This window comes from Antechinus flavipes, chromosome 3 (genome assembly GCF_016432865.1).
Source record: "Antechinus flavipes isolate AdamAnt ecotype Samford, QLD, Australia chromosome 3, AdamAnt_v2, whole genome shotgun sequence".
Lineage (NCBI taxonomy): Eukaryota > Metazoa > Chordata > Mammalia > Dasyuromorphia > Dasyuridae > Antechinus > Antechinus flavipes.
Window position 1 is genome coordinate 600,509,090 of NC_067400.1, and position 17,359 is coordinate 600,526,448.

The 17,359-nt window shown below is 41.2% G+C and overlaps 1 protein-coding gene across 3 annotated transcripts in view; it reads left to right on the plus strand.

Moving 5' to 3' along the window:
- The window catches only part of ACOT7 (acyl-CoA thioesterase 7), a 149,625-nt gene that overhangs the window by 83,727 nt on the left and 48,539 nt on the right, over positions 1–17,359 (plus strand). For all 3 annotated transcript variants that reach the window (XM_051988693.1, XM_051988694.1, XM_051988695.1), the window contains one exon: positions 5,471–5,587. In XM_051988693.1, the coding sequence (XP_051844653.1) occupies positions 5,471–5,587 (117 nt within the window). The remainder of the gene's footprint in view (positions 1–5,470; positions 5,588–17,359) is intronic.

The window sequence follows — 17,359 nt, forward strand, 5'->3', positions numbered from 1 at the left end:
AGCAGCACATTCTTAATATTGAGACATCCTCTCTCCTTCCCTCAGCCCCAGAGAGACTTGTACTTTACAAAATGTCCTAGGTGATGTGCTTTAGGTTGTTAGGTGTCTTTTTCTATCTCTCCTTTTCTATTTCTTTGAACAGGAGCCCTGGAGTGAAGTTGTTTTTTGACTGACTGTTGTGTTTAAGCACAGTGTAGATTTGACTAAATTCACCCTTCCTAGCTGTGTTAGGTCATTGGAATAACTTCTTTTATGTCTAGTTCAGACACCTCTGATCCATGCTAACAGAAGAAGCAGAAAAGAAGTCTTAGGGATGGTTATTATTTAATTAAAAACGTTTGATTTATTCATTTAAAAAAAACTAAAATTCAAATGCATAAACAAGAATGATCATCTGTGAAACTGTAAACTCATTTAGTTGAAAATGTTAGCTTTAATAAGAAAGCAAATTTTTTAAAGTACAAAATGTTTTCTTATATTTATGACTTTTGTTGTTGTTAGATTGTAAATTCCTTGAGGGGAAGGACTCTTTTTTTTTTTTCCTTCGGCCTTTTCTTATGTCCCTAGTGCTTAGTACAGTACCTAAAACATAGTAGGTGTTTAATAAATGTTAATTGATTCATCATTATTACTTTTTCCCCACTTAGGTACCTGTAATTGGTTTGACCTCATTGTACTTTTTTTATTTTGTGTCACTTCATAGAATCCTCCTATTTCTTTATATTCTTTGATTTCATTGTACTTTTTTTGTACATAGAATCCTCCTCATATTTCTTTATATTCTTTGATTTCATTGTACTTTTTTTGTACATAGAATTCTCCTCATATTTCTTTATATTCTTTGACCTCATTGTACTTTTTTTGTACATAGAATCCTCCTCATATTTCTTTATATTCTTTATAGTAGTCATTTCTCATGATGCAATTATACTCCATCAGGTATTTTTAAAGTGTCTGCTACCTGCAGGGCACTGTGTTGGACACCAGAAATACAAAGACAAAAATAAAACTGTTCCGTTTTGGAAGAACTTGGATTCTATTGCAGGAAACCAAATATACATTTAAGAACATCCAAAATGTCCACATATACCTGCAGGCAGTTTTCTCAGTTTAGAAGAGATTTCTAGTGATGCAGTTGGAGTGCTAATTGATGTCCTCCCAGAAGTCTGGCCCACCAGGGCTTTCCCCAGACTTGTCTGTCTTCTGTTCAGGGCATCATCTCTCCTGTCCCTCACCTGGGGCCCAGCCCATCTCTGTTCCCTGACCTCCTATCTGCCTGTCTAGGTAACTTATTGTTCCCCTTCTAGCAAGGAAGCCCCTTGAAAACGGGCCTTTCTCAGTAGCCTCAGAGCTTAACATGGTGTGCAAGTAAGAATAGATTGGGAATTCCTCCTTTTTTAAGTGTTGCAGCCTGTTTACAGCCACCAATTGTCCTGTTTGGGATTCGTTTTTAATTCTTCAAAGACCATCATGTTCCAAGCTCTGCTGACACAGAGCAGCCCCATGTTGGTGTTAGAATAGAGCTTTCCTTATGAGGCTCCATTGAGATCTTCAGAAGAGCTTGTATTTCTTTAAGGTAATCCAGCCTGCTCTTCTCCTATTGTATGGAGAAATATGGACCCAGCTCACATTGAATCTAAGGGAGATTTGTAGAGACACCCCAAGAAAAGCTTTACCTGTTCAGGTGGCATCTCATCAGAGTCCTGAAAGCAACAAGGGATTCTGGGAGCAGGAGTGGGGAGAATGGGAAGACAGGATAGGATGTTCCAGGTGGGTGCCAGTCTGAAGTAGTCTGTAACCAAGAGAAGGACAGGAAGGAAGCCCCTCTGTCCCGCTCAAAGAAACATGGAAGGAAACTAGAAAGGAAAAGCAGAGGGCCAGGTTGTGAAGGCCGGGCTTTCAATGCAAAACAGAGGAGTGTGTATCTGTGTCCTGAAGGTGCCGCTGGAGTTTGTTGTGTAGGGGAGTGACGTGATTGGACTTACACTGAGGAGCATCTACTTTAGGCAGTAGGTTAGAGAATGGATTGGAAACTCACTTGGAAAATAGTCCAGCTAAGAGGTGATGAAAGTCTGGAACAAAAAGTCTGATGTGGGAGATTTTGTGGGTATAATCCTGAATGAGGTCACTGAAAGGCGAGTTTGGGAGAAATGAGTTCTAAGATGTGAGAAGTTGAAGATACCTATGGGATCCAGCTGGAAATGTCCAATAACACAGCTGGTGATAATGGACCTGGAATTCAGGAGAGAGATTGACTGGCAGAATGTAGATTTGACATTTGTCTTCATAGAGATGACACTTAAGTCTTTGGGACTATGAGGGGGGAGGAGAAAGGTGGCCTTGAACAGAACCTTGGGCTACATCATCCATAGAGACTAATATAAATGATCTGTTACATTGAAGACCACAATTTGTTCAGCAACTTCCCAATCACCAGAACCCATGAATGGTCACTTTTTTTGCTATTAAAAAGAATGCTTCTAAGAATATTACTGGATTTCAACAAAGAAATGCCTAGTAATCTTAATGGATTTAAAAAAAAAAAACTTTTCAGAGAAGGAAATCTTGTAGCATATATTCTCTGTGACGGGGACAGAGAGACCAAGATCTTAGAAAAAGAAGACTGCTCATTAGATTGCTCTTCCAGATCTGTTCCCTTCCAGGGCTGGCTCTTTGTCTCAAGAGAATTGGAGAGTTAAAATCTGTTTGTGGTTCTTTGTAGCTCTTAGCACCTTTTGTCCTTGTTAACTTTTATGATGGCTCTGTGGAACCATTTGTACAAAATGAAGGTGGTGTTTGGGATTGGGCTGGAAGCTTCTCCCTATAAGTGTACCATTTATATCAGAAAGCATTGTCTTCCACTCAGCCCTTTTCTATTCTTGTGCCATATTCTTTGATCACTTTGTAAATTCAGAGAAATAGCAGGGCCTTCTCTCAGGGGAGAATTAGTTCACTTCTTTGTGGAGTTCCTACCACCTGCCGTGTGTTAATTTAATATAGGTTTTACTAGAATATTCTTCTTGTGGATTATTAGGGAGCATTTGTACCACAGCTGTAATTTGCAGAACTTTTTATATAACCCCTTTTTAAAAAATTCATTTTCCTTTCCCTAAAACCCTGTGGCATATCAGCCTGTCTAGCTCATTTATATAAATGAGGAAACAAAGACACTGAGTGGTGAAATAGAACGTGCATTTTCCTAAAGTAGACCTTAAGTGCTTTAAAATCATTTGGGTTGGTTCCTGCTCTCCTTCCACACCCTTTTATGTGCGCCTTGCCTCTCTTTTCCCTTTCTCAGCCAAACTCCTTGAAAAAGCTATCCACACTTCCCACTTCCCTTTCTTTTCCTCTTTTCTTAACCCCTTGAAGTCTGGCTAAAACTCCTCTCACCACACTTTTCTGAATTTGTGATTGTCGTTTCTCGGCCCTTTTCCTTTCCGCACTTGACACTGTTGAGCATCCTCTCTCTTGACAGATACTTCTGGGGGTGTATAGTGTGTGGTGTGTGTGACCTTACTCTCTGCTTGCTCTCACTACCTGCCGAATGCTGCTCCTCAGCACCACACCCACCTTCACCCATCCTTCACTGGGGTCAAACCTCAGGGTTCGTGGGAGGCCCTTTCTCCCCTCCGTCTGTAGCCTTGCTCGTCGTCTCCCCAGCTATGTATTCCCTCCGTGCAGGTGACTCCCCCAGCATTACCAGTTGCTGATTAGATTAGGTATCCCAGGTATCTGAGTCAGCACGTACAGAATGTCTCACACTCTTTTTTTTCAAGACCTACACCTTCTGTCTCTTAAGGGCAGTGTCATCCTTCAGCCGGGTTTGTACCCTTAGTCTTATCTCACCCCATCTATCCAATCACCAGCTCTCCCTCGCTTCATGAGGCCTGACTCCTGCTCTGTCCTCTCCCAGCTCCCTTGTTACTTCAGGCCCTCCCTGCCTCTTGCCTCACCTATGGCAACAGCCACCCCCTGGTTCTTTTTTTTTTTTTTTTTTTTTTTTTTATCATTTTTTTAAAAATAACTTTTTATTGATAGAACCCATGCCAGGGTAATTTTTTTTACAACATTATCCCTTGCACTCGCTTCTGTTATGATTTTTCCCCTCCCTCCCTCCACCCCCTCCCCCAGATGGCAAGCAGTCCTTTACATGTTAAATAGGTTACAGTATATCCTAGATACAATATATGTGTGCAGAACTGAACAGTTCTCTTGTTGCACAGGGAGAATTGGATTCAGAAGGTAAAAATAACCTGGAAAGAAAAACAAAAATGCAAACAGTTTATATTCATTTCCCAGTGTTCTTTCTTTGGGTGTAGCTGCTTCTGTCCATCCTTGATCAATTGGAACTGAATTAGCTCTCTTTATTGAAGAGATCCTCTTCCGTCAGAATATATCCTCATACAGTATCATTGTTGAAGTGTATAATGATCTCCTGGTTCTGCTCATTTCACTGAGCATCAGTTCATGTAGGTCTCTCCAAGCCTCTCTGTATTCATCCTGCTGGTCATTTCTTACAGAACAATAATATTCCATAACGTTCATATACCACAACTTACCCAGCCATTCTCCAATTGATGGGCATCCGTTCAATTTCCAGTTTCTAGCCACTACAAACAGGGCTGCCACAAACATTTTGGCACATACAGGTCCCTTTCCCTTCCTTAGTATCTCTTTGGGGTATAAGCCCAGTAGTAACACTGTTGGATCAAAGGGTATGCACAGTTTGGTAACTTTTTGAGCCTAGTTCCAAATTGCTCTCCAGAATGGCTGGGTGTGTTCATAATTCCACCAACAATGTATCAGTGTCCGTAGAGCACTGAGCTTACAGCCCATAATCGTGTTCAAATCCAGCCTCAGATACCTAATAACTGTGTGACCCTGGACAGATGGCCTAGCCTCTGTTTGCCTCAGTTTTCCTTTCTGTAAAATAGGGATGATAATGGCATCTCCCTCCCAGAGCCATGATTAGCACAGTGCCTGGCATGTAGTAGGCACTATATAAATGCTCATTCCTTTCCCTTGCCTTTCCTATTGAATGCTGAGGAGAGGAGGGCAGGGACGAGAGGGGAGGGAACGAGAAGCAAATCTGCTCCTGGTGTTACCAAAGGCTCTCCAAACCCCTTTGTTCTTGGGGCAGAGTCAAGCTTGGCCAGCAGTGTCCCCTTTAAGATTTAAAGGCCCCGAGTCCTCTGGTGTTCTCCAGCAGAGCCTGGTTCTAGGAGTGAAGCTCCCTGGCGTGGTTAGCAATCGTGTCGTGAACACTTGATTTAAATGTCCATATATACTACAAGATGCCAAATTCAAACACATTCCTACAAGCCTCACCGGCTGCTCCAGACCTTGCCGTTAAGTTAGTAGGAGGTGGTTGGGGTTTTATGAGTTTCTTCCAGGATGTGCATTTACACCTGCATCTCGCACGCTCTGTGGCTGTTGTGTGACTCTCATAGGCCTCTTTTTCTCTGTGCAGGTGTTACCATGAAGCTCATGGATGAAGTAGCTGGGATTGTGGCTGCCCGCCATTGCAAGACCAACATTGTCACAGCTTCGGTGGATGCCATTAACTTTCACGACAAGATCAGGAAAGGTAATGGGACCATTTAGGCAGGAAAGCTGAGTGGGCTGCTGGGCCCGCCTCTTTCCTTCCCCATGACTGCTTTTATCTGCTTTTCAAGCCCCAGGGTGCCATTCTCCCATCTCCCATAACAAGCTAGCGATCAGAGGCCAAAGATCGGGGATTTCCACTGGGCCGAGAACTCCTCCGTGAGATTGGCCGCTCTTAATTTTATTTTATCCTTCATTGGTCCTGAGCTCACTGAGTGCAATGTCCTTTTTCCTCTTGAAGACCCAGGACCGGCAGAAACCGATCTACTTAAATGGTCTCCTCACGGCTGGCTTTGGAGTCAGGGAGAACCTGGTTCGGATTCTTCTCTGATACGATCCATATGACCTGGGCAAGTCTGTTGACCTCTCGGGGCCTGAGGACTTTCCATCTGCCTGGGCCTGTGATTTCATGGGTACAGAAAACTGCTGAATGAGGAGACTCTGTGCCAGTGCAGTTTGGCAGCCTCGGAGCAGCTTAGGATCTTAGGAGTTGCCTCCTTGCCCGCAGGTCACCTTTCTATCCACTGCACCACAGCTGCCTCCCAGAGTTCTCTGCACCAATGAAATCACCCGTCTAAACGGCAACTGAAAAATCATGTTGCTACAGACTCTGCTCCCCCTTTCCTTCTTCTGGCCAGCCTAATAGGGATATTTCATCCATCTAAAGAAAAGAATTTAAATGATGACTGAATTCAGTCCACAGAAACCAAGGCAGACCATGCTCTTTGGGTGCCCCGGAGATGATGCTGGGCCTTGGGCTTTAGTTGTTTTCCCCCTGATGAAAATGCAAACTGAGCATTGACAAGTCGACCGTCCACTGAGAAATCATGCTTGGATACAGATGCCAGAAGCTCGAGCGTGGCCCTCTGCAGCTTATTTCATGCATAATTCACCTCCAGCTTGTCATCCATTATTGCTGAGCTGACGATCTGAGGTGATTTTCTCATCTTGATGTGTGGTGATTTATCCTTGTGCTGCCTGCTCTGGGCTCAGTCCCTCCTTCCTAAAAGTAACTGTGCAGGACATAAGTATTGAGTGAGTTTGATATTGATTCTGGAGATGGCGAGATTAAACGTTAGATCATCTAGAGGTGCTTTCATATTGGACAGTGCCCTGCTGTGGGGAGTGATAAATGGAAAGAAGTGTGGGGGGGGCCCCCCTTGTGCAGCTCTACTTAGCTGCCAGGAGCCCAAATAAATGGAGAGGTACGGTGAGCATCAGAAAGCATCGTTTCCAGTAAGATCAATATGGGGCCATAGCCCGCATAGCCATTATCTGGGCTTTCCAGGTTATGCCCTGGATACTCTCTTCTTTTGCAGACATTTAGGATTCAAACAGAAGCACTGACCCAGCCCCTGGGCCCACTGCTCTGTTAGTCTCATTATACCATTATTGAGTCTCCAGTGAATGAGTGCCTGTTCTTCATCTCCTATATAAGATGTGGCAAGTACCAGAAAGCAGACTTATGTTTCTCCCCCACCTCAAACACATAGGATGGTGTCCAATCTTTGTTGCCCCCTTTTAATCACTTCCTGGTATAATTAGCAAGTGTTTATAAAATCCCTTATCCATTGAAATGATTGCTAGGAATGGATCTGAAGGCATCTAGATGGTGGTTCAAAGTTATTTACCTTTAAAAGTCTGAAAGACTCCTCCAGATGGAGGTGTCCTTTCATCAGTGTAAATCGTAGCCGAGCTTCTCTCCACCAACACCAGGCTAACTCTTGGGTGGCAAATATGTTTACAGTATGTTGTTCTTTCCATTCTGTAAAGCTTTCCAGCTTGCTGGGCCTTGAGTGACCCAGAGGCCTTCTTGCCACCAGAAGGCATCCAGGCTAAGAAATTAATTGCATTTCAGTGGGTATTTTGGATTGGGCAATTTGAGGTCTTTGTCCCCCGAATTCTTCTTGTAATCATTGTCTCTCCAGATAGTGCCTTAAAATAGTGATCATGACATACTACACTACATCTTACCAAAGGCAACTAGTTTTTTAACTGGCTGACACACTAAATGTCTCTTTCGCTGCCCTATTTTGAGTCACCATCAAGATTATTCATCCTCAGACTGATGTGTTCTAGTGTCCAATTTCTTAAACTCTGATTTGTGACTCCAATATGGTACCTCATAACAATAAAGAGGCTGCAAAATTATGATTTATTACCAGCAAATGTTTGATTTGTATATCAATTTTATATACTTAAGGAGTCATATGAACATTTCTTGGGCAAAAAGGAATCATCAGTGGAAAAAGTTTGTCCTGATCCAGTAGAGAGCCCCTCCTTGGGAGACATGACCCTCATGATCTTGTGAAATTCATTTCACTATTTTCTGTGCCAACTTCTTCCCTAAAGGAAGATGGGAAGTGTACAATCATCCTTCAGACAGGGAGGATCAAATAAGATAATGAAGGTCAAGTACTTTATGAAGCACTATATCAATAGTTTTCATTGCTTAGTTAAAGTATTAGTATTATGGCACTTTTGTCCTAAGTAAGTGAAAGAACCAGAATTGTGGAGCTTTTGCCCGAGTAAGTGACCCTTATAGTAGCTGCATTATCTATATCTTCTATATCTAAACCCTTTGTGTTTGGATTTGCTCTTCAGGTAGTCTGATTGATGCTTACCCAGTCACTCACTCTTTGAGAAGCGCCAATCAAGAAAACCTTCCATATACATGTTTCTAAAACTTTGTCCAAATTGACATAATTTATAGCAAAAAGATTCAGCCTTTTTTGAAATAAGGAGCCTAATAATTTAAGTATCTTAATTAGCCCTATCACTAATGTTCATATTAAAAGAAAGTTCAAAGGCTTTTGATAATTGAGTCAAATTTACAAAAGAGTAATTAGTAAAGGTTAATTTTTGAATGAAAAAATCTGAATTCCAGTCTGATATAGGACACATTCTGCAGTGATCCATTTCAGATTGATTGATTAATTAATGAATCCAGATGACAGCAGGGATCTCCGCGCAGAATTAATCTATTTTTGACTAACACATTGACATAGTCACCATGAAACAGCAATTATTCTTTTTTCTACATTAGGTATACTTTGTTTTAAAATCTCCCGCTATCCTCCCAACCCACTCAGCCCCTACCATTTCAAATTTACAAATTTACAAAATCCCTGTCCTATGCTTCACTGAAAAATAAGGAGGTCAAAGCTGAGACTTTTTCCATCCTCGTCTCGCATCACTCAACTATTTCCCTGATACCTTCTTTGGTCCTATGTCTGAAGAAGAGAAAAAAATGGCCCTTCTTGACAAGACAGACTCTTCTACATGTCCCCTTGATCTATTCACCCATGTCTTCTCCCAAGATTCTCTGATCTCTTCCCATCTACTGGCTCCTTCTCTACTGGCTACAAATATGGCCTAACTCTTAGTCCTTCAGAAAAGACATTATTTGACCATTCCTTCTGCTTGTCTTCCAGTATTTCCCCTTTCCTTGACTAGAATTTTTGAGGAATCCATATGTATACTAGGTCCCCTCACTTTCTTTTCACTCAATTCTAAACCCCCTATAATCATTCTTTTTATTATTTTATTCTCCCATAATCATTCAACTGAGATTCCCTACTCCAAAGTTACCAATGATCTTCTATTGGCCTAATTGCTTCAAGGCTCTCACCACTTCAAAGCATCTTCCATTTAGCTGCCAAAATGATTTTTCTAAAGCATAGATCTATGATCCCTCCCCACTCCATCCCCCATGAGCCCCTCACCCCTCATGCATACTCAAAAACTCCAGTGAATCCTTTTACCTCCAAAATAGGAAGTTTCTGTTGAGGAGTTGAAAGCCCTTTTGGTCCAACCCTTTCTCTGTCTTTTTAATCTTCTCATACTTTACTTTGCTCCCTTTTACATTCACTTTTTTTTTTTAACTTAACAATATTTTATTTTCTTCCAATTTGTTAAGATAGTTTTCAACATTCATTTTTGTAAGATTTTGAGTTTCAGTATTTTTTCTCCTTCCTCCTTTTCTCCCCTCCCTAGGACAGAAAGCAATCCTATGTAGGCTACACATATATATCATGTTCAACATATTTCCATGTGAAAAAAAAATCAGAACAAAAGGAAAAAACCACAAGAAAGAAAAAGCAAACAAAAAAGATGGAAATAATATGCTTCAATTCAGATTCAGTCTCCATAGTTTTCTGTCTGGATGCGGATAGCATTTCTTTAGGTCAAGTCTATTGAAATTGTCTTGGATCAGTGTATTGCTGAGAAGAGCTAGGTCCATCATTGTGCAAGTAGCAAGATTATATGATATTTGACAATGTTGTTCTTATTTCACTCAGCGTCAGTTCATCAAAGTCTTTCCAGGCTTTTCTGAAATCAGCCTGTTCATCTCTTAGAACAATTATATTCCATTGCATTCATATACCATAATTTATCCAGCCATTCTCCAATTGATGGGCATCCATCATCTGGGATAGACCCAGTAGTGACACTGCTGAATCAAAGGGTGTATACACAATTAGGTTGTCCTTTGGATTCTGAGGTCCCTTTCAACTATCAGTCTAGGATTTTATATAGTAAGTGAGCTTTAGTCACCAGAGTTCAGATGCTACTGACTCAAGCTCATTTTACCTAAGTCTGGGCCTTCAGAAAAATGGCAAATTGGTCACATTTGTCTGTCAGAGGCCTGGTGATTCTTCTTTGTAAAGTTCCAAATTGCTTACCAGAATGGCTGGATCAGTTCACAGCTCCACTACCAATGTATTAGTGTCCCAGTTTTTCTATCTCCCCTCCAACATTTATCATCTTTTCCTGTTGTCTTAGCCAATCTGATAGGTATGAGGTAATACCCCAGTTATTTTAATTTGCATTTCTCTCATCAATAGTGATTTAGAGCGCCTAAAAAATTCCAAATACATTCAGAGATAGTTTTGAACATTCACCTTTGCAAAACCTTGTGTTCCAGATTTTTCTCTCTTCCTTCCCCCTTCCCCCTTCCCCCTAGACAGCTGACAATCCAATTTAGGTTAAACATGTGCAATTCTTCTAAATATTTTTCCATATTTGTCATTGTGCAAGAAAAAATCAGATCAAAAGGGGGAAAAAAAAAGAAAAAGGTGAAAATACTATGCTTTGATCCACATTTGGTCTTCATAGTTCTCTCTCTGGATGCTGATGACTCCAACATCCAAAGTCTATTGGAATTTCCTTGAATCCCTTCATTGTTGAAATCCATCATAGTTGATCCTCACATGGTCTTGTTGTTGCTCTTGGCTCCACTCACTTCACTTAGCATCAGTTCATGTAAGTCTCTCCAGGCTTTAATAAAATCAGTCCATGGGAGCATTTTTTTCATGATTATAGTTGGCTTTAATTTCTTCATCTGAAAATTGCCTATTCATATCCTTTGATCATTTATTAATTCCACATTCTCTTATGAGCCAGACACCTCCTTCTAGATCCCGTGATACTTCCCCTTGACTAACTGGGATGCTCTCTTGGCTTCCCTTCTTATGTTCCAAACTCAACTCAAACCCCCTGTTCCGCAGGCGGCTTTTTCCAGTCCTCCCAGCTTTGAGGCCTTTCCCTCCCCAAAATGATTTTGTTGTTGTTTTGTTCATGTTGTCTCTTTCATTAGAATGTAATTGCCTTGAGCTCAAGATCTGTTTTTATTTTTTGTTGAAGGATTAATGTTGTTGCATTAGAAGCCTTTTCTGACCAATTTTGTAGCTTTAATAGGGAAGCTTGAAGGAAAGGTAAACTAACTAGATTTGGGGGACTTTTTCAGTGATCTTTTTAATTTTTTTAAGGAAATTTCTAGTGCAATTTGGTTAAGCTCATCTAACATTATGAAGAGCCAATCCCACTAGACTGACTAAGCTAAAGAAGCACCTTTTTTTCTAGTGCATAAGGAGAAAAAGTGTGAATTGGCACTTGTCTCTTTAGCTTACTTCTCTTGTGATCATTCAGAGTGCCTTGGAGTCCTGGGGAGCTGGGCAAGTGTATTCATGTATTATCCTCAGCTGCTTGTTGGAGCAAATCTGGAGCATGTTCACATTTAAGCACTTGCCTCCCCTCAAGGGAAGCAAGACTTGGTATCCCAGAAAATTGTGAAAGAACTTCAGATCCAAAGTCAGAGGGCCAGAGTTCAAATCCTTGCCTTGTTTGTTAATGCCGGGTAGTGTTTAACCTTCTCTGATTCATGGTGTTCTGAACTATAAAATTTGAAGGCTGGATTCTGAGGTTTCTTTCAGCTGTCAATCTAGGATTTTATATAGTAAGTGAACTTTAGTCACCAGAGTTCAGCTATTACTGACTCGAGCTCATTTTACCTAAGGCTGGGCCTTCGGAAAAATGGCAAATTGGTCACATTTGTCTGTCAGAGGCCCTAGTGATCCTTTTCTCTCTTTGATTGAATGTATTACCTTCTCAAACCCTTTTTTGCAAAAGGATTTTACAAATTCATTCACATATATAATAAAAATCCAATCACATGTACAAAATACAAATATAGGATATAGATTAATTCACATTTGATAAAAATTGAAAAAACTCGTCCCCAGGCATCATGCCAGACAGTAGGTGTGTAAAGATAAAAAATGACGGAGGCCCTCCCCTCCCGGAAGTTATGTATCCTGAATATAGCCCTTAGGGGCAGCTAGGTGGTGCAATGGATAGAGCAGCAGCCCTGAAGTCAGGAGGACCTGAGTTCAAACACTTCCTAACTGTGTGACCCTAGGCAAGTCTCAGTTGTCTCAGCAAAATAATAATATAGCTCTTAAGAGAATTGGAATTCAGGGTCAGCCTGCCAGTCAGTGAACATTTATTGAGCAATTACTGTGTGCCAGGTATTGTGCTAAGTGCTAGAGATACAAAAAGAAGCAACAACAGTCCCTTTATTTCTAATAGAGATAATGTGCCAACTATTATGTATGGATAAGATCTGGAGAGAGTGTATTGGAATTAGGAAGGGCTTCCTGGGTGGGAGGGAATTTTATCAAAGACTTGAAGCAGGCTGGCTAGCAGAGGGGAGGAGGAATTGCATCCTAGGCCCTCAGGATTACCAGAGAAAATGTGGATTGGGAAATGGAATAGCCTTATACAAGGAACAGGATATGGAGGGTAGCCTCCCAGGTGTTGGGATGTAGGTTATGAAGAGCTTTAAAAGCCAAACTGAGGAGTAGGTAGTGGGCAGTAGGAGCCCACTCATTAGAGCTTATCGAAGAGACAGAGGGAGGGAGTCTGCCTGTTTGTCTCATGGTCAGGCCTCTGCTTTAGGAAGCTCACTTTGCCAACTGAATGAAGGACTAGACAGGAGAGAGCTACCAGTGAACCGTGAGTGCAGGCATGAGGTGACAAGGGCCCTCAGGATGGGGAGTGTCTGTGAGATGTTACAAGGGGACAATCGACAGGACTTGGACACAGATGACAATCTGGAGCATGAAAGTAAGCAGTCAAGGATGACAAGCCTAGTTAATGGGAGGTGGGGGGAGGAATAATGGTGCCCTCAGCAGTAACCGAGCATTAGAGTGGGGAGAGGAAAGGACGAGCTCAGTTTTTGACATGTTGAATTTAAGATATTTAAGATATTTATGGGGATCTAATTCAAGATGTCAAGTAGAGTTGGAGTTTCAGTATTGTGACAATACTGAATACTGTGAATACTCAGGAGGGAGAGACTGGCTAAAGAGTTTTGAGAATCTTCTCTATAGAGATAATAATTGAATCCATGGGAACTAAAGAAATCACCAAGCAAGACAGTGGAGAAGAAAGGCGGTCGTGGGGTGAAGATCCACAGGAGCCCCAAACAGATGGAATATCAAGGTGATCAATAATATTAAAGACTTCTGCGGCATCAAGAATTCAGATTGAGGAAAGATCTTTAGACTTGGCAATTGAGGGATGATGGGTCAGGTTGGAGTGAACAGTTTAAAGTGAATGTTGGGGTCAGAAGTCTGGCTGCAGAGTCAGAGAAAGGAAGAGGCTATGAATGAATGGAGAAATAATGGGCAGTAGCTGGTAGGGATGAACAGATCAAATGAAAGCTTAAAAGGCACAGGCATATAGCCCTGAAGCAGCCAAGTAAACTGGAGAGAGCGAAGATGAGTGTGAAGGGGCAGTCTGCTGGAAAAGATGGGATGCAGTGGGTCAAAGACACACGCAGAGAACTTAGCCTGCGCAAGAAGGGCCACCTCCTTGTGAGCTGGGGGAACAAGGATGTGAGAAGAGGAGCAAAGCAAATGAGACTCCTGGCAGAATGACCTCCATTTTTTCAGTGAAATATGAGACAAGGTTTTTAGCAGAGCGGATGGAAGAAGTGAGAGAAGAGAGAAATAAGCTATTTGGGCCAAGGAGGCCTTTTCATACCTCTGCCACTGAGGATATGCCAAACTATGCCATCTGTATGAGAAGGTGAATTCTATCTGCTTACACCACGATGGGAAAAGTTTACATAGGACTTGTTAGAAGAGAAAGTATTAATTCCTTGTGTTAAGAAACGCTCCTTCCCTCTTTTCCCCCACACAGATCCATCAAGATTCCAATGGACAATGTGTTGGGCCGAAGAGTGAACAGGAAAAAACTATGGCTTTTTTCTGATGCTTCACTGACCCCAAGTTTTCCAGGGAACAAGAAGTCCACTTTTTCTAAGATCAGTCTTCTGCCAGTGATCCTGTAGTCTAGAAGTTGCCTCTGAATAAATAAAAAATGAGGATCTGGCAGAAGACAGAGTAGTGACATTTCTGAGCATGAGCAGGCAGAAACCTGGAGAGCAGAAAGGCAGGGCCCGACAAATGCAGCCACCTTGGTGTCAGGCCGGTGCGCTGACTAGTTCGTGCGCAGCCCGGAGACCCCAGACAACGAGTCCCAAACCGGCAGTTTGTGGAAGTCCCGAGCTTTGATCAGGGTCATTCAGGCAAAGTTCCCTTCAGTGGCTCAAGGTCAGGGATGGTCTCACTTAATTTTTTGCTTTTTATCATCTCCTTGATAATTTTGCCAAAACCTCGGCCACTGATCCCAAGAAATACTCATTTGTTTGGCGGAATGAATCTCTGGACTGTGTGATGTAAGCCCTTCCCATCCCTCCTCTGTTACCACCCTGGGCTCCTAAGTGATTTTTAAAAACCCGCTATAATTCACAACTTCGTTGTGGGAATTTGTGTCTGGCTCCGGCAGAGCAAGGCCTTCCCAGTTGTCTCAGCCTTGTGTATGGTACTAGTCCAGTGTGGGATATTTTGCTTTTTGGACTGGCACATCACCCCTATTTATGAAACATATCCAGTATGCAGGCAGGTGCAGAGTGGAAACCAAGTAGGTTTCCTACCCTCTTTTTAATGGCTAAAAGGATTCGATGCCAAAAATTGGAGTCTTTTATTCAGTCCTGGGGGCAAAGAGTAGCCCAGTATTCCCATTTTACAGATGAAACACTCAGAAAAGTAAAGTCGTGTCCAGGGCCCTGCCCATCGCAGTCTAGCAGTCAGGTAGCATTTAAGTGCCTGTTATATTCCAGGCACCGTGTTAGGACCTGGAGATCAAGAAATACAAAAACAGCCTCTGTATTCCAAGAGATCTCATTGTAATGGGAAAAGGACCTTACAAATAAGATAGAGGTAGGATTCACTGGGGGTCCTCTTGGGGAAGAGCTGAGGGAAAGGAGGTTGGGGAAGGCTTCTTGCAGAAGGTGTGGCTTTAGCTGAGACTTGAAGGGAGATAAGGGGGAGTGCTGAGGAAGGAAAGAGCCGTGGGCATGGGGAATAAAGTGTAAAAACTGGGTGCTATTAGAGCCTAGGGATCCACTGGGGATCAGGGTGCTAGGTGTAAGAAGCTTGGACAAGAGGAGGAGCCAGAGAATTTTGTATTTGATCCTGCAGGCCATGGTGACAAAATGAGTCACGAGTTTATTGGACGGTATGATCCATCCTACATAAGGAAGTCCATTATGTATCTATATATAAGGGGGGAGAGGGGTCTGCTCCAGAATGGAGGCAATGTCAGAGGAGAGAAGGGGACATAGATTAGATTTGTTGTAAAAGTAGAAATCCTGGAGGTATCTTCCCTCCACAGCAGGAGGGACATGAGGAGGATGGGAGGACTTTGGGGGATGGATAATGAGCCTAGTTTGACATTCTGTTAAACACTTCTGTGAGACCTCCAATCAGAGGTGTTTGAAGGGCAGTTGGAGATGCAAGCCTGGAAGTGGAGAGAGGTTAGGGCTGGACAAGACCTGTGAGTCAGAGTTGTAGTACAGATAGTTATGATGCCCAGTATTACAAAGTAGACAAACAAACATTAGAGAATGCAGAAACAGAATGAGAGACAAGGTCATTACAAAGCAGAGAAAGCAGGGAAGGCTTTGTGGAAAAGCCATTCACCCTGGCCTTAAATGATGAGAGAAAGAAGTCTGCTGCTGTCACCTGAGATTCCTGTGATACTGTGATAGTTGTCATGGAAATCATTGATGATTAAAAATAATGCAGAGCATTCAGTGATACTGTATACAAGCTCTAAATAATAGCTTCTATTTATGGAATGCCTTAAGATTTGCAAAGTGCTTTTGATCTTTTGGGTTTTTTTAAATACCCCCATACTTATATCCTTTTCTCTTTCTCAGAGAGCCATCTCATATAACAAATAGTGCTTTGATCAGCATATTCAAAAGAAGTCTGAAAATATGCGTTTTGTATAATACTCATGAAAGATCGCTTGCCATATCTTTTCAGTCATGCTTGCTTTTTATAATTGTTCAAAACATTTTTTATTTTTTGAGTATTTCTGTATTGACTTTAGCATTGTATATATCGTTTTCTTGAGAACTGCATACTTCAATCTGCATCATTTTTGTATTTCTCTGTATTATGTGCTTTGTTATATAGCACATTCATATTCCATTACTTCGATATTTCAATTGGTGGATATGAACTTTGCTTCCAATTTTTTGCTATCAATATTTTGGTATCTTTAGGAACTTTCTTCTCATCAGTGGGCTACATAATATATGAGCCTAATAATGGAAATATTAGTCAAATAGTATGATTTTAGTCTCTTTACTTGCATAATTACAAAATGGTAGCAGTGCTACCCACAATACTCCACTGTGCCTATTTTACCACAGCCCTTCTAACATTCATTTTTGCCATCTTTGGTTATTTTTACTAATTTTCGGAGTTTGAGGTGAAATTTCAATATTAATTGGATTTGCCAGTTCTCTTATTATTAATGATTTGGAGTATTCTTTGGTATGTTTATTAATAGTTTGCTATTCTTCTGAGAACTGTTTCTTTGTATCATTTGATTACTTCTCTTTGGGAGGGAATGGTTTTTGCTTTTTCCTATATATGTTTATATGTATATGGTCAATGAAGTTCTTTATAATAATGTTGGATAACAAAGCTTTTGAAATTTTGGTAAGTAATTTTTTTTTCCTTTCAACTACTTCTTATGCTAGGTATTCTAATTTTGTGTGTGCAAAAGCTTTTTCAATTTTTTTGCAATCATTTCTCTGTTTTAACTTTTGTACTTACCTCTATCCCATGTTTGGTTAAGAACACCTCTCCTACTTATTGTTATGAGAAGTATGTGATATATTTCTTTTGCAGTTTTTTGAGTATAATCTTTAATATTACATTTATGTTTCTATTACAGTGTATTTTGAAATATGATAAAAAGTGTTGGTTTAAACCTAATTTTTGCCAGACTGCTTTCCATTTTTCCCAGTTTTTATCAGATAATTCTTTCCTGAATAATTTGTATATTCCAATTTATTGAACACTTTTGTTCTTAAGTTCCATTATCTCTT